General features: G+C 67.1%; 10 protein-coding genes across 10 annotated transcripts; 6 read left to right on the forward strand and 4 right to left on the reverse strand.

Moving 5' to 3' along the window:
* Positions 1–858: 858 nt before the first annotated feature.
* Positions 859–1,884, forward strand: Q8F55_006018 (uncharacterized protein; the record flags this gene model as incomplete). Its single annotated transcript, XM_069354490.1, has 2 exons — positions 859–1,548; positions 1,582–1,884. 2 exons carry the CDS (start codon positions 859–861, stop codon positions 1,882–1,884), a joined length of 993 nt encoding a protein of 330 aa, XP_069209132.1.
* Positions 1,885–2,033: 149 nt separating this feature from the next.
* Q8F55_006019 (uncharacterized protein) lies at positions 2,034–3,194 on the reverse strand (the record flags this gene model as incomplete). Its single annotated transcript, XM_069354491.1, has 2 exons — positions 2,034–2,950; positions 3,068–3,194. The coding sequence occupies 2 exons, from the start codon at positions 3,192–3,194 to the stop codon at positions 2,034–2,036; spliced, it is 1,044 nt and encodes a 347-aa protein (XP_069209133.1).
* Positions 3,195–4,961: 1,767 nt separating this feature from the next.
* Positions 4,962–7,766, reverse strand: YMR1 (phosphatidylinositol-3-phosphatase ymr1; the record flags this gene model as incomplete). The annotated part of the gene is made up of 3 exons (XM_069354492.1): positions 4,962–6,917; positions 6,955–7,364; positions 7,400–7,766. 3 exons carry the CDS (start codon positions 7,764–7,766, stop codon positions 4,962–4,964), a joined length of 2,733 nt encoding a protein of 910 aa, XP_069209134.1.
* A 1,055-nt stretch (positions 7,767–8,821) lies between these two features.
* Q8F55_006021 (uncharacterized protein) lies at positions 8,822–9,376 on the reverse strand (the record flags this gene model as incomplete). Its single annotated transcript, XM_069354493.1, has 4 exons — positions 8,822–8,852; positions 9,029–9,068; positions 9,160–9,224; positions 9,273–9,376. 4 exons carry the CDS (start codon positions 9,374–9,376, stop codon positions 8,822–8,824), a joined length of 240 nt encoding a protein of 79 aa, XP_069209135.1.
* Positions 9,377–9,919: 543 nt separating this feature from the next.
* On the forward strand, positions 9,920–11,841 carry Q8F55_006022 (uncharacterized protein; the record flags this gene model as incomplete). Its single annotated transcript, XM_069354494.1, has 7 exons — positions 9,920–10,490; positions 10,526–10,625; positions 10,665–10,782; positions 10,818–11,011; positions 11,060–11,354; positions 11,391–11,562; positions 11,606–11,841. 7 exons carry the CDS (start codon positions 9,920–9,922, stop codon positions 11,839–11,841), a joined length of 1,686 nt encoding a protein of 561 aa, XP_069209136.1.
* A 253-nt stretch (positions 11,842–12,094) lies between these two features.
* On the forward strand, positions 12,095–13,123 carry Q8F55_006023 (uncharacterized protein; the record flags this gene model as incomplete). Its single annotated transcript, XM_069354495.1, has 3 exons — positions 12,095–12,229; positions 12,262–12,910; positions 13,092–13,123. The coding sequence occupies 3 exons, from the start codon at positions 12,095–12,097 to the stop codon at positions 13,121–13,123; spliced, it is 816 nt and encodes a 271-aa protein (XP_069209137.1).
* Positions 13,124–13,130: 7 nt separating this feature from the next.
* Positions 13,131–14,061, reverse strand: Q8F55_006024 (uncharacterized protein; the record flags this gene model as incomplete). Its single annotated transcript, XM_069354496.1, has 2 exons — positions 13,131–13,525; positions 13,560–14,061. The coding sequence occupies 2 exons, from the start codon at positions 14,059–14,061 to the stop codon at positions 13,131–13,133; spliced, it is 897 nt and encodes a 298-aa protein (XP_069209138.1).
* An 815-nt stretch (positions 14,062–14,876) lies between these two features.
* Q8F55_006025 (uncharacterized protein) lies at positions 14,877–16,233 on the forward strand (the record flags this gene model as incomplete). The annotated part of the gene is made up of 4 exons (XM_069354497.1): positions 14,877–15,215; positions 15,250–15,701; positions 15,736–16,033; positions 16,069–16,233. The coding sequence occupies 4 exons, from the start codon at positions 14,877–14,879 to the stop codon at positions 16,231–16,233; spliced, it is 1,254 nt and encodes a 417-aa protein (XP_069209139.1).
* A 418-nt stretch (positions 16,234–16,651) lies between these two features.
* Positions 16,652–18,074, forward strand: Q8F55_006026 (uncharacterized protein; the record flags this gene model as incomplete). Its single annotated transcript, XM_069354498.1, has 4 exons — positions 16,652–16,673; positions 16,727–17,199; positions 17,238–17,461; positions 17,498–18,074. The coding sequence occupies 4 exons, from the start codon at positions 16,652–16,654 to the stop codon at positions 18,072–18,074; spliced, it is 1,296 nt and encodes a 431-aa protein (XP_069209140.1).
* A 596-nt stretch (positions 18,075–18,670) lies between these two features.
* Positions 18,671–20,299, forward strand: Q8F55_006027 (uncharacterized protein; the record flags this gene model as incomplete). The annotated part of the gene is made up of 4 exons (XM_069354499.1): positions 18,671–19,019; positions 19,053–19,181; positions 19,216–19,366; positions 19,408–20,299. The coding sequence occupies 4 exons, from the start codon at positions 18,671–18,673 to the stop codon at positions 20,297–20,299; spliced, it is 1,521 nt and encodes a 506-aa protein (XP_069209141.1).
* Positions 20,300–20,504: the final 205 nt, after the last annotated feature.

Consider the following 20,504-nt stretch of genomic DNA (forward strand, 5'->3'; position numbering starts at 1 on the left):
CAAGTCGCGGGAATGAGATAACCAAGGCCGCCGCATGTCTCTCGACATTGTGCACCAGGACAATAGAGGGAGGAGGTTGCGCAGCTTTGGATGTTGAAAGAGACACGTTTGCGACGTCAATCAGCATCCTCCCCATTGTGCGTCCGAGCTTTGTGCGATGTGGTCGGGCAGAAAAAAGCAGGACTGCAAACAATCGCCATCGCCACTTCTCCCCCTGGCATCGGTGCAGACCGGCGTCGTCGCCGTGAGGCTGGTGCCGGATGGAGACGGTGCAGAGCAGACGGGTCCGACGCGGCGGGCCATGCGGGCTCGCAGTCACGCGTAGATGAAGAGTCAGCAGTATTGGTGTGAGTGGGTCAGTACCAGCCCCGCCGGCAGTTACGTTGCTGCGACTCACCACCTCGGACAAGGTTGTCAAGGCACACCGGGCGCTGGATACGAGACGCGTGTTGAGAGTGACGCGGTGGATGAGAGACGTCTTGGGTCGATCAGTTCGACTGAATAAGAGGCGTCAGCCGACACGATTTTTATTTGGTTCCAACGCCAAGCCACTGACGACGGCTGTAATATGGCATGCAGCAGCATCATCCTGCCAGCGCGCGCATGCATGCACAGTGCAGCGCGTGCAGAGATATGTATGCGCATGCAGTTCTGCGCCACTGTTCCCCGTGTTCGCCGCGCGGGATGCACGTGAGTCATTACGGCAGCACGGGAAGAAGGAACGCGCTCGGGGAGAAGTGCGGGCGGGCGGCCACTTGTGCCTCGCGGGCGGAAAGGAGACCAGCAAAGACACCAACGCTTTATCAACGCTGTCCCCTCTTCCTCTTGCTCTTTCTCCATCTCTCAACTCGTAACGACATGACGCAGACACTCCCAGACCCCACACCAGCGACGCTGTCCACCCTCGCCGGCCTCGGCCTCCCCAAGCTGCCCCCGCTCGAGCCAACACGGCGCGACGCGTCGTCGTGGACGGCGCTCAAGCCCAAGCCGCGACAGCGCATCCTCTTCACGCACGTCGGCGCGCCGCGCGCGGCCCTCTCCTCCAAGCTGCGCGGTGCGCTCGCTACTCCCGCCCTCGCTGCCGCCCTCGCGCCCGCCGGGCCAGTGGCCGCGCTCGGCGCGCTGGCGCCGGTGCGCGCCCGCCTCGCGGCCAACGCCGACCTGCCCTCCGCCGGGCGGCTGGGCGCGAGCAGCCTCATCCTCGCCGCGCTGTTCGACCCGCTCAATGCCGCGCTCTGGGCGTCCGAGGTCGCTGGGAAGGAGAACACGGCGCGCGGGTGGCGCGTCGCGCCAGCACACCAGCTGCACGACGTCGAGCTGCTGCTGCGCGGGCGCGCCGTCGTGCTGTACAAGCATGAGTCGAGCGCGTCCCTCCCGACCGAGGTGCTTGCCGGGCTTGCGCCGCACGTCGCTAAGCTGGTTCTTGGGGACAGCGGGGCGTGGTGCCCGCAGTGCATGGAGACGGTCGACTTTGGCATCGACATCGGCACCTTCTGCGACGAGTGCGGCACCGAGGAGGGCGCAGTGTACCGCGACTTGACCGAGGAGGTGGGTAGACAGCAAGGGACGCGCTGACGCCAGATCTGGGCCATCTTCCAGCGGTCCCCGACGTCGCGCTACCTGCTGCTGTCGAACGACGACGCGGCGATTCTCGTGCGCCGCGCGGGCGAGTCGAAATTCAGCATCACGTCGGCCATCCCCGCGGGCAAGACGAACGCCGACAGGCTCGCCACGGCCCCGCTCACGGCCGGCATCGCGCCGCTCGTGCTCGCGCTGAGCGTGCTCGACGAGGACGAGTACGCCGGCGGCTGGACCGGCGCGAGGATACCCCCCAAGCTGGAAGTGAGCTCGGTCGACGAGGTGGTCGTCAACGGGACGCACTAGCCGGCGCGGGATTGTTCCGAGACAGCGCGGCGTCGGCGGCGGGCGGGCGCGGGCGGAGGCGCCACCGCCACGCCGTCACATGTACATATCTATGCAGGGTTGTAGGACGCTCACCCGCCCCGCTAGCCCCGCTAATTACTACTGCTGACCTAGACGCGCACGACGACCTTGCCAAAGTGGCGCTGCGCCTCGAGGTACTTGTACGCCTCTGGGAGGTGCGCAAAGTCAAACACGCGCTCGTCGACGACTGGCCGGATGCCGTTGGCCTCGATGGCGGCGTTCACCTCGTCAAACTGCGCGCGGCTGCCGACCCAGATGCCGCGGATGATGGCGGTATGCACGAGCGCCTGGCTGAGCCCGGGCTCCTGGCCGGCGCCGTCGAGCTTGCCGACGATGGAGATGACGCCGTCGCGGCGCACGGCGACGAGGCTGTGCGGGAGGGTGCTGGCCCCGCCGACGTCGAGGACGTGCGCGAAGCCGGCCGGCACGAGCGCGCGCGCGGCGGCCCCCCACTCCGGCGTAGTGCGGTAATTTATCACATGGTCGGCGCCGAGGGCCTTCAGGCGCGCGGCCTTCCCCTCACTCGAGGTAGTGGCGAGTACGCGCGCCCTCGCGGCCCGGGCGAGCTGCAGCGCGAAGACGGACACGCCCCCGCTCCCCTGGACGAGCACCCACTCGCCCGGGCGGAGCGCGCGGCCCTCAAGGCCAAAGAGGCAGTTCCAAGCGGTGACCCCGGCGACTGGCACGCTCGCCGCCTCCTCGAAGCTCAGGCTGTCCGGGACGCGCACAAGGCCGTGCTCGTCAAACGCAGCGTACTCCGCCGCGACGCCGTCCCGCGGCCCGCCGAGCGTGGAGCCCACCTCGGCGTCGGTGACGAGGCCTGCGAAGTGGGTCTGCGCGAAGATGGGCGAGACGCGGTCGCCTGGTTTGAAGCGGGTGACGGCGGCGCCGACGGCGACGACGACGCCCGCGCCGTCGGAGAGCGGGATGGGCGCGGCGAGGCGGGGCCACGTGTACTGGTCGCGCAGCATGAGCAGGTCGCGGTAGTTGAGTGAGAGGGCTTTGACTGGGATCGCGAGCACGCGTCAGTGCGAGCGCGGGGCTGGGGGATGGGCCACGGTTAGGGCTAGAGGATGGGCTGCCACGCAGTGCAGCTGCAGTGGGCGGCCGACTCGCGACTCACGCTGGACCAGCACCTGCGTCGCGCCGACGGCCGGGAGCGGCACTTCGCGCAGCACGAGCGCGGTATCGGGGTCGTCCTTCCCCTCGAGCTTCCACACGGCCTGGTTGGTGGGGAGGTGCGTGGTCATGGTACACTGCTGTCCAGTCGGCAGTTGCATCGAGCGGGGATGCACAGCGGCCTGCTTAAGAGCCCGCGGCGCGTAAGACGCCAGATGGCGAGTGAGACAGGCTGACTCTGCGTCGGGCGCGGGCCGAACGCCAAGCGGATATCGCGTGCGGGGTGCTGCGATCGCGTGCTGCTGCCCCACCCGCAGTCTGGGGTGTATGCTGCGATGCCGTAGCTGTCGGCGTCGTCGCAATGGCTGATCCGGCCTGCCCAATGCTGACCGCTGCCTGAGACGGGCGAGAACGACGAGGCAGCAGCAGCAGCACTGCCAGCCCGACGCTCCTTGGCAGTCGGCAACGACGTCATTCCGACATCCGAGAACGCTTCACACCACCCCCGACAACTCGCCACCAACACCCCCATCAACACCATCGCCCATCTCCCACCCCCCCAGACCATGCTCCTCCTCCTCCTCGCCCTCCCCTGCGCAGCAGAGCACCTCATCACGCCCGACCACGCCCTCCTCCGCACGATTAAGTCGACGCCGGCCCCGACCCTCCCCCTCCCCCTCACGCCCGCGATCACAAGGCTACCGCCGACGCCGGGCATGGGCGCCGGCCAGACGTCGGCCGTCACCCCGGCCAGCGGGGGCCGGCGGCGGCGTGTGCGTGCCCCGCTCGGGGCGACGGCGCCGCCTGTTTTCTTAGGGCTTGACGCTATCCCGACGGGGTGAGGGCCCGCTGGATCTCCCGCCGACCGACGCGCTCGTGCACCCGAACATGTCACCGATGCCGGTGCCGAGCCGAGGAGAGCTCGTGCAGCCGAGCGTCGCCAGCTGGGCCTTGCGTAGTGCACGCCTGCAGTCGCGCGCCACTTGGATCTCGGCGCGGTGAAGGCACCCATCCGATGATCACGATCCGTCCAGCTACAGGCAGGCGCCGTACATCCCATGTATGATCTCCAACCCACCCAACCCCATCACACGCCCGGCAGCTGACGCCCGCTCCGAAGCACGGCGCCGCGGGGGTGTACCGGCGCGGCCTGTGATGGGGCCGCCTGCTCGCGCTTGACTGGCGCAGTGGCACAGGGGACATGGCAGCTCCCCCGCCTGCCCTTCTCCCAGGTTCCAGGCCCGAGGCCAGCCGCACACCGCGCCTCGGCAACGAGCTGGCGGTGCACGCCGCGCCGCCACGCAGCGGCGGCCCTGCGTTCCTCCTCGGCGGCCCTCCTCTCCTCCGCGGCGGCCCTCCTCCCCTCCTCTGCCGCCCTGCGCTCCTCCGCGGCAGCGCGTCGCTCCTCCGCCGCGGCGCGGCGCTCGTCATCCAGCATCGCCCTGATGTCCGCGACGATGCCGAGCGCCTCAGCGCCCACTGGCGGGTCAGCGTCGAAGCGGCGCGACGTACGGAGGTGCGGGGGTTTGATGGCGGCGGGGAGGGGGTGCACCGCGACGGGGTGGGCCTGGGGGCATGCGCCGGCGGGGATGCCGCCTGCGTTTGGGGTAGGCTGGGCTTTGGCCGGCGTGGCTGGGTGCGGCGGCATGTCGCTGATGAGCAGAGAGGGGGAGACGGAGGGAGCGAGCTGGGGCTGGATTGGGTTGCAGAGAACGACAAGGCGAGACACGCCGCCGCGGTCGCCGCAGGTGAGACACACGGTTGCGTCGAGGTCATCCTCCGCTCACCCGGACGTCCCCACCCGGCCAATGTATACCACAGTGACATGCAAAGATCTCTACGTCTATACACACGCGCGCCCGCTGCGACCGCGACGCCGAAGGCCCCCCTACACCCCCCTACAACGCACCAAGCGGGTCCCACGCCTTGCTGTCCCCGCCCAGCGCGGCCGCCTCGAGCGCCTTGTCCTCGTCGCTCTGCTTGAGCGACGACTGCCGTGGCGGCGGCTTGGACGCCGCGTCCTCGAGCTTGAGGTCGGACAGACCCTTGGTCGGCGCGGGGTCGCCCCACGGGTTGGCGCTGGAGGTCGTGTTGGACCGGGCGGGGGGAGCCCAGCTGCTCGCGGTGCTTGCCGCGGGCTTGGCCGGTGCTGGCTCCTCGACCTCGCCGCCCTCCGGCGCGCCCCACGGGTTCGCCTCCGACGGGATGCGCACATTCTTCGACGGCGTCGCACCCGACGCCGAGCGCGACGGCGGGTGCCGCCCCTCGCCGATACCCGTCCCCGGCGCGTAGCTCCCCATCTCCTCCTCGCGCTCGTCCCGCAGCTGCGAGATTGCATCCGTCGCCGTCGCCTTGATCGTGCTGAAGGCCGACAGCGCGCCGGTACCGACCGCGCTGCCCAGCTGGCTCCAGCCCCAGCTCTGCGACGGCGACGCGGGGAGACGCGCCGAGATGCCGCCGAGGCGCGCGAATGGCGACGCGGCGGGCGTCACTGTCGCCGCCGAGTCCTGCCTCACGGGGCTAGGCCGCCTCGCCACGCCCTCCTTCGCCACGCCCAGCTCCTCGGTCACCAGCCCGGCCTCCGCGTCCACTAGCGGGTCCGCGGACCCCTCAATAACCGGCGGAACGTCTTGGGCCGGAAACCGCGTCGCGTTCATGTCGTCGTCGGTGCGCTTGAACAGGCGGTGCCAGAACTTGACGTCCTTGGCGTCGATGAACAACACCCCAAGGTCGGCATCGTGGTCGCGTGCGCTGCGGTCGTCGAGCTCGGGCTTGTACTCCGGGTTCAGGTACTTGTCGCGCTGCTCGGGCCGGTCAAACCACTCCCACGCCGAGACGGTGCGGTCGGTGTACGACCCCTTGTGGCCGTGCGCGGCGCGCCGTGTGCGCTCGTTGTCGAACAGGAAGGTGCCGAACTGGCACGCGTAGAGGTGGTAGAGCAGGTCGAGGAGGTACTCCTCATTGAACTCGAAGCGATCCGGGTACTGGCGCTGGATCTGGCGCACCGAGTCGAGGAACTGATGGAACACGGGCGATACCTCCTTGACGTGCGAGCTCGAGCTGAACTGCTTGGTCACCGAGCCGAAGAACGCCGTCACGCCCTTGACCGCGTTGCCAAAGTCGTCGTCGCTCTCCTCGTCGCCGTCAATGTTGTCCGGCGTGGCCGTGAACAGCTTTGTCGACGACAGGTGGCCCGACCGCTCCTTGAACATGTGGCCGAACGACAGCCAGTCCTTCTCCACCAGCACCTTGAAGCCCTCGAGCGTGCGGTAGTACGGGTCGAGACAGAGCTGGGCGACGGCGCTCAGCTGCGACGTGCGGTCCCAGCCGTCCGAGCAGTGGATCAAGACGTGCGACGAGTTGACATGCACATTGCGCACGATCAGCGCCGCACCGTCGAGGATCCCGCTGATGTGCTTGATCCACCCGCTCTTCCGCAGGCGCTCGCGGTCGATCGGCGCGCCGGTTTCATCCGCCTCGGTGAGCGCCGCGACGACAGTTTTCAGCGAGTTGCGCATGACGTGAATGTTGTCGATCCCGAGGTATGCCTTCTTGCCCGACTTGTACCACTCCATGTTCTCGGTTCCTGCTCCCTTGGCCACGTTGGCCACGGCGTTGGTTGTTGGCCGCGCGTCGATAATGAGGTTGGTCGTCGTCGCGCCGTAGACGTGCGAGCCGGACGGGGAGGGGAGGGCGGAGGACGACGGCGAAGGCGACATGGATGTCGACGCCGACGCGAACGCTGTCTCCGGTGACAGATGCGACGTGAAGATGCACTCGATGAGCCGCTCGTCCTGCGCCGAGCGCGCGTTCTTGATACCCACCATCGGCTGCGACGAGCGCGTTATCGATGCCTGTGGTGTCAGCTGACGTCGAATCCTCACAGCTTACATGATTAGCCCAGTGGAGGTACGACAGCGCCGGTATCCGGGCCTTGGACCTGTACTTTGCCGCGTACGACAGCACCGAGTCGGAGATGCGGCTCGGGACGACGAGCTTGGCGGGGTACGTGGGGCAGAAGGTGTAGTCCTTGTTGACGTCCGTGAAGCGCCAGGCCTTCGTCCTGCTACCTACACCCTGGCGCGCAAACTCTGAGCGCGGGTTGAACGAAGCCCAGCCCTCGCCTGCGCCGGCCGACGCCACGCGCTCGTGCTTCGGCGGCGGGGCGTGGGCGACGGGCGTGCTGCCCTCCTCGGGGGACGTCGAGAGCGGGAGCGGGCCCGCCGCGGCCAGTGGCGAGCGGCTCGTCCCCTCGGCGGGGGGCAGGTGGTAGAAGAAGGCGTACAGGTTCTCGACCGAGCCTGCGTGTCAGCGAGCCCCTCGTACCTAAACCCACTCGACACGGCGCAGTCGCGCACGCTCTGCCACACGTCCTCGGCGCCGCCCTCGCGGTCGCGCGTAAAGAACAGAATGTAGTTGTCAAAAGTCTTGGTGCCGACGACGAGTGGGAAGCGGCCAGCCGTCAGCCTGTCGCCCTGTGGGACGAGGGGCAGGCGCTGCAGCCTGTTCACGGTCGGGTACGGGATCCATACTTCCTCGAGGGCGTCGTCTGGGTCCGAGTGGGCGGGCGGCGTGGGTCTGAACAGCAAGTGGTGAGGGGTGAGGTGCAGCGTTCCCTCGTGCTGGGTGCGTTTGTGCGGCGGCTGCGGGTCGGCGCGCTCGAGGATGACGCGCTCGACTTTGGCGACTTTGATGGCGTCCATTGTGGGCGAGGAGGCGAGCCAGAGGCTGCCTGGGGTGTGAGGTGGGACAGAGAGAGAGGAAGGGAACGGAGAGTTGTCGTGAGCGTTGTCGGCGACGCGGCGACGCGCGGGCTGGCTGGCGGCGACGGCGGCGGCGGCGACGAGACAGTGGGCTGGTTGCGTCACTCGTCGCTCGTCGTGGCGTGAAATTTATCCGGCCCCCTGGCATATCTTTGAGGTAATGCTGGTGACGGAGGACTATGCATTGGAGCACTGTATGCATGGCGAGGTGTCAGAGGTCAGAGCAGAGAGCGGCGCCGGGCTATGCATTCATGCTGTCGGGGTCGGGGACGATGAGCACCGAGGTGTTGGAAAACGGCGACTCGCCGATTGGCTCGAGGGCAATGACGGACGCGACTTCTTCCTCGTCCTCGTCGACAAAAGACTCCCGATAACAACAACAACGCGCCTTGTCATGATACAAATGCTCAGCTTCACTGACAAGAGTCGCGCGACGGCCCCCGTCCCGTCCCCCGAAGGATGCGCCGAGGTCAGCACGCTCACCCGGCGCTCAGTACCCCACCCGAAGGACTCATCCCTCCGGACAGTGCCCCCTCCCCCAGCGTCCTAACCACGATCTCACTGTTGTCCTCGCACAGCTCGACATCAGCAGAGACGTGAACACAACCGCCAGCCCCACCCCCTCGTCATGTTCGCGGACACTGACCGCGCCTCGCGGAAAGCAACGGACACTGTCCCAGCCACCAGGGGCAAAGGTCGCCGGAACCACCCGGGGTCGTCGCCATCCACGAGTCCGCCCTCGGCACTGGTGACAACCTGGGCGCCGGCGCCTCACGCCTCCAAGCCACGCCATGTGTCTCACGGTGACTACCTGGCACGCACGCCCGTGCCGTTTCGTTTGTTGATAAAAATCATTTCGGCCGTGCCAAGCGCCTCGCAGTTTGCAAGCACCGCGGCCGTTGCTTGCAAACTGGCCGCCCCGTCTTCCGCCCAAGAATGCATTACCGAGGCCGCGTCGCGCACTGCGCCGCGGCCATGCTGACTGCTGATTTTACTTAGAAGACACCACCGTTGGCGGCCTTCTTGCTGTTGGGTGTCAGTGTCGCTCAACAGGAAGGGAGGGAGGCGGGCGGGGTGACGGCTGCGTAGAGGGGAAGCGGGATGCAAACAAGTCACGCGAATGCGCGCATCGCACCCCCCCGCACCCCCCATGTGCCGCCTCGCTCCCGCTTGCTTCCCATCCCCAGGGCCGTCCTACGCACTTGTGGTACCAAACCGAGAAGAAGGGGAGACCGAAGCCGGCTGGAGGAAGGTGTCAGCGCGCCGCTCAATTTCTCCATCACCGGGGCGCCCATCGCACACTGCGATGGCCTCGCCAGCCTCGGCCACTCACTAGCAGTGTAGGCAACAAACTTGAGGGCGAACCAGGCCTTGTTGTTGACCGAGGTGGGGATGGTGCTGCAATGTCAGTGGGGTCGCCTTCCTTTTCATTGCTGGTCGACGCACTGGTCGACGTTGTTCTCGACGTGGAGGTTGCGGACCTGCTGGCGAGGGGCGGCGACGTTGCGGGCGGCGGCGCGGAGGGCCGAGGTGCGGATGAGCATGGACATGGTGTGGATGTGGAGAGTGGTGAGTGGTGTGTGTAGTAGAGATGTGTGAGGTGAGTTGAGTGCGGAACAGACGGAGTAGGAGGGAGCAGCCAGCCAGCCAGTAGCGACGCAGATGCTTGAAGGCCTGGCAGGCGAGTCGAAGTGCCCTCCCACCCAGCAAGCCTGCCACTCACCGTACAGTGCGTGCACGGCCAGAGTGACTGCCTGGGTGACTGTCTCACCCTGGGTGATGAAATTTGATTCCGCGAGGGGGAACGGAACGGAGTTGGTCGGACTTTGATGGGAAGACGGAATCAAATCCACGTGGATCCCACGCATGTGGGCGGGATCAAATCCAGATCGACGCGCGCTGGTGGAGGTCGTCTGCGATGTGGACCGTGACGATTGCTCGATGAGCAATGACTTTGGAACATCATCGACAACGACGACGGCGGTAGCGACAACGGCGATAGTGACGGCAACGACAGCGACGACACAGGACAAGATCGACTCGTGCCCAGACACTTGAAGAGGACAATCCGACACCCTCCTACCACCCCCGCGATGTCCTCGTCACAGCCAGCGCCCGGACCTTCCTCGCCTTCCTCGCCTTCCCCCGCGGCCACAGGCTACATCATCAACGACCGCTACCTCAACGCAAAGACAAGTCAGCCATTGACGCTCAAGTACATCGGTCCGCTGCCACCTGGCGCTGCCTCGGCGACAATCTGGCTCGGGGTCGAGTACGACGACCCGGCCAACGGCAAGGGCCACGACGGCGTGTACAAGGGCGAGCAGGTGTTCCGCACGCGGCAGGCCGGCGCGGGCGCCTTCATCAAGTATGCGCCGGGTGCTCTTGTTCCAGGAACGACGCTAGTTGACGCTGTTGAGGAGCGCTACGGGCGACTCGTGCCGGGTTCCGAGGAACCTGAGGCCTCGACCAAGCCAGGCAGCGACGACGTCGTCCTCGGCTCGTCGAACGCGGCGATCATTGTCGAGGCGCCAAATCTCGACGGGGTGCGGAAGCGGATTGGGCAGCTCGAGCGGCGGAAGGAGATCGGGTTCGAGGGCGAGTGGGTTGGGAGGTTGGGCGGGAGTGTGGAGGAGCGGCAGGTGTTCAAAGAGAGACTGCAAGGTGGGTGACGGGCAAGGTTTTCGCTGACCCACCAGGTGTGCGCACGCTCGACCTGTCGCGGAACCTCGTCCCGACCTGGGCCGTCATGGCAGACATTGTGGCACATCTAACCGGCCTGAGGAGCCTTATCTTAAAGTGAGTTGTCCCGCTTCTTACCACGCTGACAACTCTCAGCCACTCGCGCACACTGTGCGCTCCTGATCTCGACGACGCGCAGCGAGCTCCCCTTCGTGACGTGTTCAAGGGCATCACCGAACTGCACCTGGGCAATGCGGCATTGACGTGGGCTGAGGTGAGGTTACTTGTTCATGAACAACCTGACGCCAGGCGCTCGACATCGGCTCGGTGTTTCCTAACCTCGAAACGCTGTTCCTCAATGACAATGCGAGGATCGTGTCTCTTGCAAAGCGACCTGGCCAGGACCTTGCGAGCTGCTTGCCTAACCTCAAGACGTTGAGCCTGGATAGCTGCCCTCTCGATGATTGGGAGGCCATGGGAGCGGAGTTGGTGCAGCTGCCAAAGTGGGTATCTCGTTTTCCGACTGGAAGGTACCCACACTAACCCCCCAGACTCGAGGCTGTCAACCTGAGCAGTATCCCGATTGAGGCGATCGCAGCCCCCGGCACATCCCCATTTACCCACCTCACCCGGCTGGTGCTGTCCGACTCGCGTCTGACGGCGTGGCGGGACATCGACGCGCTGAACCAGTGGACGAGCGGCAAGCTCGAGCAGCTGAGGATATCCTTCGTGGAGAGGGAGGCGGTGGCCGTGGCCGATCCAACGTTGATCTCGGGCGATGCGCGCGCCGACCGCTCCTTCCTCATTGCCAAGCTGCCCTCGCTCAGCACTCTGAACGGCTCTCAGGTGGGTTCTCAGGCTCGTTTGTCCCTAACCCGCCAGATCACATACTTTGAACGCACCGACGCCGAGCTGTACTACCTCCACTCAGTTGCCCGTATCGACGGCTTCATGCCGTCCGACTGGGGGCGGTATGACGAGTTGTTGCGCCTGCATGGCCAGGCGGAGAAGCAGGCGCCGGCCAAGCCGACGAACCTGAAATCGAAGATGATGAGTGGGTGGCTAACCGTTGATTCTCAGAGCCACTCACACCCCAGACATCCATGTCATCCCGCCGAGCGGTGAGACGCTGACCATGCGCCTGCTGCGCACGGCGGCAGTGTCGGTGCTGAAAAAGCGCGTCGCGCGGCAGATGCACCTGGAGGCCGTGGCGATCTTCACCGCGCGGCCGGCGGCGTTCGAGGGCATGTGGGAGCCGGTCGAGGAGATGGACGAGGGGGTGGAGCTGGGCCTGTGGCTGTCGGATGGCGACACGGTGCTGGCGGTGGTGTAGGCGGTGGGCGTGCGTTGATGTTGTACATACATGCATTGCATAGTCACGGTCTCGCACCAGGCGCCGCTGGCCGCTATTGTGGCACACAACACCGCCGCCGCGTCGTACACCGCGGCGCGCATTGTCGTCGAGGCGCTTCACACCTCATCAAAGTGGTCTCGCACCACCACTCACGCGCATACAAGTACTACCGCGCAATACATCACCCCACCAACCAACATCAACGCACCAAGCACCAACGCACCAACGAACCATGGGCCTCTCGCTCTCCACGCTCCGCCGCCTCGCCCCGGCCCCAACGCTCTCCGCCGCAGCCTTCCTCGCGCGCCTCTCCCTCTCAGCAGGGTATCGCAAGGCGCAATTCGACGCGCTCCAACAAGCCGGCGCGGTGAGTCGGCCCCCGTTCCCAGCTGACAACAGGCGCTCGCAGCAAAGCACGAGTCCACGGCGTCGTCCTACCGCTCCCTGCGCACCGTGAGCGCCCTGCGCGCGGCGCACGCCTGGCCCCGCCGCCCGGCGCCGAAAGAGCCAACGCTGGACGAGTACATGGCGCACTTTGACGTCTTTGCGCGCCTCGAACAAGCGGACAGGGAGCACGCGACGATCCAGCGCGCGCGGGCGCGGCGGGGCGGCATTCCGCCGAGCCTAAGTGGCGGGGGGGAGGTGGAACGCATCGTGCGCATCGTGTATGGCGTCGGCGGGGATATCGTCGCCCCGCACCTTTCCCCCGCGGACGTCTGGGCCCAGCTCGAGGCGCGGGTCGACGCCGCGCCTCAACGGGCCCGCTCCCCCGCGGCTAGGGTGGCCTTACACGCCCCAGTCGCGGGGGTGCGCGCGCTCGTCGTCTCGGTCGCCCGCGTCGCGGCGCGGGCTAGTACGCAGGGCCTGCTCCTCCTCCCCCAGGGCGAGCACCTCGCGTCCACGCTCGCCTTTTTGGACGTGTACGAGGCTCTGTGGGCCGCGGCGCTCGACGCCGCGCCCGTGCACAAGAGGCAGGCGGCGCTGTGCGCCCTCTCCCGGGAGGCCGTGCTGACCGTGCTCGAGGCCGACTTGCCGGCCTGGCGGGGGGGTGGGTGCCGCGGCGCGGCGAGCTGGGGGCGGAGTGTTTATATGCGGTCGAGGGCGGGCGGGCACCTGCACGCGCTGGGCGTGTGTGGGTGTGCTGGCGGCGCGAGTTGCGGGTTGGCACTGGCTACTGGCGGTGTTGCTAGCGATGCGAGTTGAGGGCAGGCGATCAGTACTTGACTCAGTGGCTCGGATGCACGATACTTCCTCCATCTAAGCCCAGCCTACAACACAGCCTGGGGCACGCGCAGATTCCGCTTAATCGTCTCCACGTCCCCCTCGGAGAAGCCGAGCCCGCCGTCAGCGTACGCGCGGCGCACGTAGGCCTCCCACGTGCCGTACCGCTCCGCGACGCCAGCCTCGAGCACCTGCCAAAAGGTGGGACGCAACTCAGCCATGTTGAGGAAGCCGGGCTTCTTCGCCGCCTCAGCGAGCGCCTGGCCCACGTCGCCGTTGGTCGCGGCCGCGCCGGCGGCCGCACGCAGCGCGCCGTTCATCACCTCGCGCCCGGGCTCGATGCCGAGCCGCGTGAGCATGTAGTCGTAGAGGATGGTGTCGGGGGGTGTGCCCGCCAGGTGGTGGAGCAGGCCGATGGTGACGCCGGTGCGGTCGCGCCCGGCTGGGGGTCAGCTCGCTCCAGTTCATCGACGCACCAGTGCAGTGCACGAGAATCCCGTGCCCCGGCTTATCCCTCACATGCTCGAGCACGACCTTGAGGGTCGGCCGAAACTCGGCCAGCATGTCGACATACCGCTCGCCCCACGCGGCGCTCCCGTCGCCCTCGACAAAGTCGGACGGGTCGAGGCCGTGGCGGATCGTCTCTGTCGGCTCCCAGATGGGCGTGACGCCGGGCACCTGGGGGTCGGGGTTATTCGCGCGCTCGCGCTCGGCACGCAGGTCGACAATCGCGCCGACGTGCTCAGACAGCCAGGCGACGGCCTCGGGATTGGTTGACACCTGCGCCGAGCGGTAGACGAGCCCGGGGCGCACGGCGCTGCCCGGGACCAGGCCGATGTCGCGGCAGTTGAGGAGGTGCGACCCCGGCAGGAAGGGGGGCGAGGCGAGGATCGACGAGAGCTCGGCGGCGGGGAGCGTGCCGAGGATGGACGTGAGCGCTAGGCGCGAGACCTCGTCCTTGGGTACTGGGGCTGGCATTGTGGTGTGGGTGGTGGAGATGGAGAGATGGAGAGATGGAGCCGGGGTGAAGTACCCGGCGGAGATGTTGCCGGCCGGACTTGGCCGGAGGAGAGGAGTCATCACATCGGCGTAAGGCTGCGTCGAGCCGCAGTTACAACGGCCGACACCATCGAGCAACAACTGCAACTGAACCTCGCAGCTGACATGGGCGTGGAGAGGGGGAGCCTGCTGGGGATGGTGTGGCCTCCTCATCGTCACTGACCTCGTTGGATGGCGGCGCGGTTGACGGCCCTCGGCAGGCCGGCCCGCCCCACCGCCAGTCCCCCACCGCCAGTCAGTGCCGACCGTCGACACCCCTCCCCTCTCCCTGCTCCCCCAGTTATGTATCCTTCTCCCCTTCGGCCTCTCTCTCCTACCATTGACCATTTGCACATGCTTCGTCAGCTAGCGCATACGTGCCCCATCCCCCTCGTCGCGCCCTCCGTCGCCTTCACAGCCCCGGGGCTAGGCGGCGGAGCTTACGCTCACTGCCGGCGGAGCGGAGCCTCGGCGTCGACGGTCGGCGCTCAACGGCTGTGGTCGCCTTCTGAGCGAGGACGACTGGCAGCACCAACACCACCACCACCCCGGCGGTAGGCGGCGGCGCTACTCACTATCGCCGGTATCTGTCCCCCAACCGCACTGATTAGTCTGGATGGTGTGCTGAGGCACTGACTGACTCTCGGCTCGTTCCGACAACAATAATAGTGCTTGCAATTGCACCATCTAGGCCGTCTGTGTTGTCTATAAGAGCGGTGCGCGCGCGCGACCATGGGCCAGCCCACACCACCACCATGGCCCCCATCGCCATCCCGCCCACCGCAGAGATCACAGACGCCGCCCTCGCCGCCGCGCGCGCGCAGATCGAGGCCGCCAACATCGGCCAGAAGGGCTTCACCGGCTTCGGCGTGCCGCCCGACAACGCGCTCCGGCGCTACCTCAAGGCCGGGATCGACCTGTCTGGCGGGTACCCGGCCTACCCCGCGCGCCCGGACGTCGTCGGCGCCGCGAGGGGCGAGGAACACGTCCGAGGGGGGAGGCCCTACGTCGACCCCGGCACCCGCGCCGACAGGGCCAAGGCGGCGCTGTTCGGCGCTGCGGGGTCGGTGCGCAACCTCACCAAGCATATCGGGGTGGGTTGGACCCCGTCGTCTCCGCTGACAGCAGACCGAGATCACGGGGCTCCAGCTCGCCGAGCTCACCGACCAGCAGCGGGACGAACTCGCGCTCCTCGTCGCCGAGCGCGGCGTCGTCTTCTTCCGCGACCAGGACATCAGCCCGCAGCAACAGCTCGCGCTGGGCGAGTACCTCGGCGACGGGGCCGTCCACCGCGACGACAGCATCGCCAACGTGCCCGGCTTTCCCGACGGCTCGCTCACCGTCGTGTGGGAGGTCGCGCGCCAGTACAAGCGCAGCTTTCGCAACCCGTGGCCCGAGTACGAGGTGGGGCGGGGCCACGGGTGGCACGTCGACGAGATCTACCAGCCCGTCACGCTCGGGTACACGCACCTGCACCAGGACACGGTGCCCGATGACTCGGGGGACACACTCTGGGCGAGCGGGTACGCGGCGTACGACCTGCTGTCGCCGGGGCTCAAGGGCATCGTCGACGGCCTGACGTGGGTGCCGGCGCTGGGTGTAGCTGACGCCCAGGGGCATCTACAAGAGCCAGATCACGTACCAGAACCCCAACAGCGCGAGCGGCGCCGAGGTCCCCGTGCTCCACCGCGCGCCGCTGGTCCGCACCCACCCCGCGACGGGGTGGAAGACGCTCTTCACGGCGTCGCGCGGGCTCATCGGCCTCGAGGGGTTTGACAAGGCCGAGTCGGACGTGCTGATCAAGTACCTCAACGACGTGGCCGAGAACAGCGTCGAGACGCAGGTGCGCTTCCACTGGACGCCGGGGACCAGTGCGATTTGGGACAACCGGGTGGTGCTGCACACTATTTCGGTAGGTCGGGTGGGTGAGGGGGGGCTGACGCCCAGCGCGACTTTGATGGCGAGCGCCATGGCACGCGGGTTAGCTCGTTGTCGGACCGGCCGGTGCTTGACCCGCAGAGCAAGAGCCGCGGCGAGGCACTGGGCATCGCGGGATGGACGACGCCGGCGTGGGATGTCGAGCAGTTCTTGAAGAGCGGGTACTCGGCGTAGCCGCTGGAGCAAAGTGGGCTAGTGTGGCAGAGTAATCAGCCCATTAGGAACACCACCTCGTCGCCAATGTCACCTTCCCGGCTCGTCTGTACACGCCGCATAGGCACTGTTCCTTGTCGCCATGCATGCGCGATGCACCACGCGCTGCGTCTCTCCTGCCCGTAGACCTCGGAGCCCTGGGGTGGATGAAACTCGCGACACTGCCACGGTGGCTGTAATAGTGACGTCAAAATGCGGCAAAATGCGATGCGCACGGGGCGATGCAAACACGACGCGCGACGGACGGCGGCGACAACGGCCCGCACTTGACAACGACGGCCTTATACCCTCCCATCTCATCACTCCTTGTCCTCTCCATCACTCATCCACCTCGACAGCACACACACACTCACCCGCGCCACACGGCAGCACACGCACAATGGGTATCGCAGCGGCAATGTGTGAGTGGGATCGCTCTCGGGCGATCGCCAAGGCCGCCGCTCACATCCCCCAGTGATAGCGGGTATCGCGTACGTCGTGATCAAGAAGGCGACAAAGAACAGCAACAAGCCGCAGCAGATCGCGGCGCCGCCGGCCGGTGCATACGGCGGCGGCTATGGCGGCTACGGCGGCGGCGGGTATGCCGGCCGCGACGCGCAGCCCCAGTACAACCAGCCCCAGCAGTACGGCCAGCAGCCGCCGTACGGCGCGCCCGGTGGCTACGGCGGCGCGCCGGGCTACGACCAGTACGGGCAGCAGCAGCAGTATGGCCAGCAGTACGGCCAGCAGCAGTACGGCCAGCAGGGATACGGGCAGCAGGGCTACGGGCACGACCAGCAGCGCGCGGGCATGGGCACTGCGCTGGGCGGCGCGGCGCTCGGCGTCGGCGCGGCGTACGGCATCTCGCAGCTCATGTCTGGCCCGACGCCGCAGGGCGGGCCCGACTTCAACCGCGTCATGCAGGTCCTGATGCAGTGTATCCAGGAGGTGAGTCGCGCTCTGGGGGGCCGATCTGACGCCCGCAGCAACGTATCGGCGCCTTCTATCGCGACCAGCGACAGGTCGAGGCTGTTGCCCACCGCATCGTCAACACGGGCGCGGCGCAGCGCCTCGCGAGCGCGTGGCAGCTGCCCCCGCCGATCGCGATTGACCTGATCAAGATGGCGCTGTTTGACACGGTGATACTCGTCGACGACTCGGGCAGCATGCGCTTCGAGCAGAAGGGCGCGCGCATCGAGGACCTGATCCAGTGGGTTGTGGGCTGGGGCGGCGGCTGACAGCGCAGGATCATGGCCAAGGTCGCGGGCGCGTCGTCGCTGTTCGACGACGACGGCATCCAGGTCCGCTTCCTCAACTCGCAGCTGCAGGGCAACCACATCACGACGGAAGAGGCCGCCGTCAACCTCATCCAGCAGGTCAAGTTTGACGGGCGCACGCCGCTCGGCACGGCGCTCGACCAGAAGATTCTGCAGCCGCTCGTCCTTGGCCCCGCGCGTGCGGGACAGCTGCGCAAGCCGTTCCACATTGTCATCATTACCGACGGCGAGCCCAACGGCGAGCCGCGCGAGACGCTGCGCAACGTCATTGTGCGCGCGAACCGCGAGCTCCGCAACACGCAGTACGGGCCCGACGCGCTCAGCATCCAGCTGGCCCAGGTCGGCAACGACATGTCGGCGCTCAAGTTCCTGTCGTCGCTCGACGACGATCGCGAGGTCGGCCAGCTCATCGACCAGACGATGGACTTTGACTACGAGCGCGACCAGATGCGCCAGAAGACGGGGCAGGATCTCACGCCGCAGATGTGGCTCATGAAGCTGCTCCTCGGCGCGATCGACCACGGATACGACTCGAAGGACGAGTAGGGGGCGTTGGGGTGTGACATTCGGAGATGAGTGACGACGACATGTTCATACACGGCAACATGGTGTACCCGGCGATGCATGTACGATGTCAGCGGAGGGGCCGGAGGGGAGTAGGGCCGTAGTCGTCGCCGGCGTGACAATCACGCGCGTCGGACGCGTCCGCAGTGGCGCTGATGGAGGACACTGCATCCAGGGCGACCAAGCACGTTTCAATCACCGCGGGCCGTTGTCTCGTCGACCGCGGGGGGGCATTGTACCGCAGCCAGCAGCGAGCATGGCAAGCGAGCGGCGGGCAACGGGGCGACGCCGGCCGAGACGGGGACGGGAGGCATGGCCGCCGATGAGCCTCGGCTCTGGGCAGCGACGAGCGGTGCAGCGGTGCGATAAGCGTCGCGCAAGTCGCGGAACGGCGCCATGCCGCGGGTGTCGTCGACCTGGAGTAACGCGCCGCGCCATTCCCACACCGGTATCGCCCAACGTGCTAATCTGGGCCGCAGCCGCCGTCGAGCGGGTGCGAGGGCACGTTCGAGGAGAGGGTATAAGTAGAGGCCCGCGCGGCCGGCCCTCTACGCCTCCCCCTCGCTCAGCAACTCACCATGTCAACGACGCAAGGCCGGCGCACCCCGCGCGTAGCCCTCTCGCTCGACACGGCCGTCCCGGCCGGCGACGACGCGCCAGTGACCCCGTTCCCGGCCCCGCTAAGCCGGCACGACACGTCGCACGCGAGCTCGCACGCGCACTTTGTCAAGGACGCGGGGTGGGACGTGCTCAAGCACCGGCCGCACAAGACGCTGCTGCACTGGGTGCGCGTGGTGGGCGCGACGGCACTCGCGCGGATCTGGCCCATTCTGCTGTTCACAGGCGCGTGGAGCACCATGGTGGTGCTGGTCAACCTCAAGACGAGCGTGTCCCTCGAGTTTCCCAACACGATGATCACGGTGCTGGGTGCGTTGTGGGGGGGGGGCTCGCTGACGCCAGGTGTGCTGCTCGGTCTGACGCTGAGCTACCGCACGTCGTCGGCGTATGAGAAGTACTCGGACGGCAGGCGGCAGTGGGCGAATATCACGCACGCGAGTCGGACGTGGGCGCGCACCGTGTGGTTCCACTGTGCGTTCGGGGTAGGGGTGAAGCTGACGCGCAGGCCCGGACCGGTGCGTGCCCGACCCCCCGGCCGACCCAGACGAGCGCGCAAAGGACGAGGCCAAGGCCGTGCTCGAGAAGAAGACGGCCGTGCGCCTCGCGCTGGGCTTTGCCGTCGCCGTCAAGCACTACCTGCGCGGGGAGGAGGGCGTGTGAGTGGCGCGGCGCGGGGGGGAGGCCACTGACAGGCTAGGCACTACTCGGACCTGTACCCGCTCGTCTCGTTCATCCCGTCCCTGTCCATGCCGAGCGGCATGGCAGGCGGCGCCGCAACGCTGGGCGGCGACCTGCCGTCGCTCTCGGCGCGGGACCACGTCGAGCTGCACCGCGCCGAGAATGTCCCGCGCACGCGGCTGCGCGACACGTGCGCCGGCGGCTGGGTGGCGCGCCTGCGCCCGGCGCCGAAGGGAGAAAAGGTCGAGCCCGACAGCGACGTCGAGCTCGGCGCGTCGCTCGCCCTCGGGGGCCACGGGGGCGGCCAGAACATCCCGCTCGAGATAACAGTCTACATGAGCATGTACCTCGCCGCGCTGCAGCGGCGCAAGGTGCTCGACGTGCCGACGACCAACGCGCTCTTCGCGGCCATCAACAGCCTGACCGACGCGCTGGTCAATCTCGAGCGTATCCTCACCACGCCGATTCCCTGGAGCTTCAACGCGCATATCTGGGAAGTGAGCTGGATCTACTGCCTCGCGCTCCCGTTCCAGCTCTACGCCTCCAACTTCAAGTGGATCACGGTGCCAGCGACGGTCGTGACGACGTACATCGTCATGGGGTATGCTAGCATCGCGGAGGAGATTGAGAATCCGTTCGGGTACGACAAGAACGACCTGAACCTCGGGTACTTCTGCCGCGAGATCATCGCAAAGGAGCTCGAGGCGATCACGAGCACGCCGTTCCGCGACCCCTCGGAGTGGATGTTCAGCGAGCGCAACCGCCCGCTCGGGGTATGGCAGCCCAACGCGCTCAAGCTGGCGAATGGTTCGATCGGCGAGTTGAGGGGCCGGCTGGCGCGCGCGAGCGTTAGCTACTGGGAGCAGAGCCGCAAGGGGTCGTTTGTCGACGAGCCGGCGAGCATGGTGTAGGCGGTGTCGTGGGTATAGACCGCATGCAGCCAAGTCGCGAACCACTCTTGAGACAACCGCAACACAAGACCATTGCTTGTCGCGATTGCTCTCTCAACCTCACTCACAAGATGCCAGACAGCGCAGGCCCGTCCGATGGCCCCAGCACCTCCGACAGCACCCTCGCCGCTGCTCGCCTGGCCTCGCCGGCCGCAGACGGTATGTC

This window comes from Vanrija albida (genome assembly GCF_041260175.1).
Source record: "Vanrija albida strain AlHP1 chromosome Unknown contig_4, whole genome shotgun sequence".
Taxonomy (NCBI): domain Eukaryota; kingdom Fungi; phylum Basidiomycota; class Tremellomycetes; order Trichosporonales; family Trichosporonaceae; genus Vanrija; species Vanrija albida.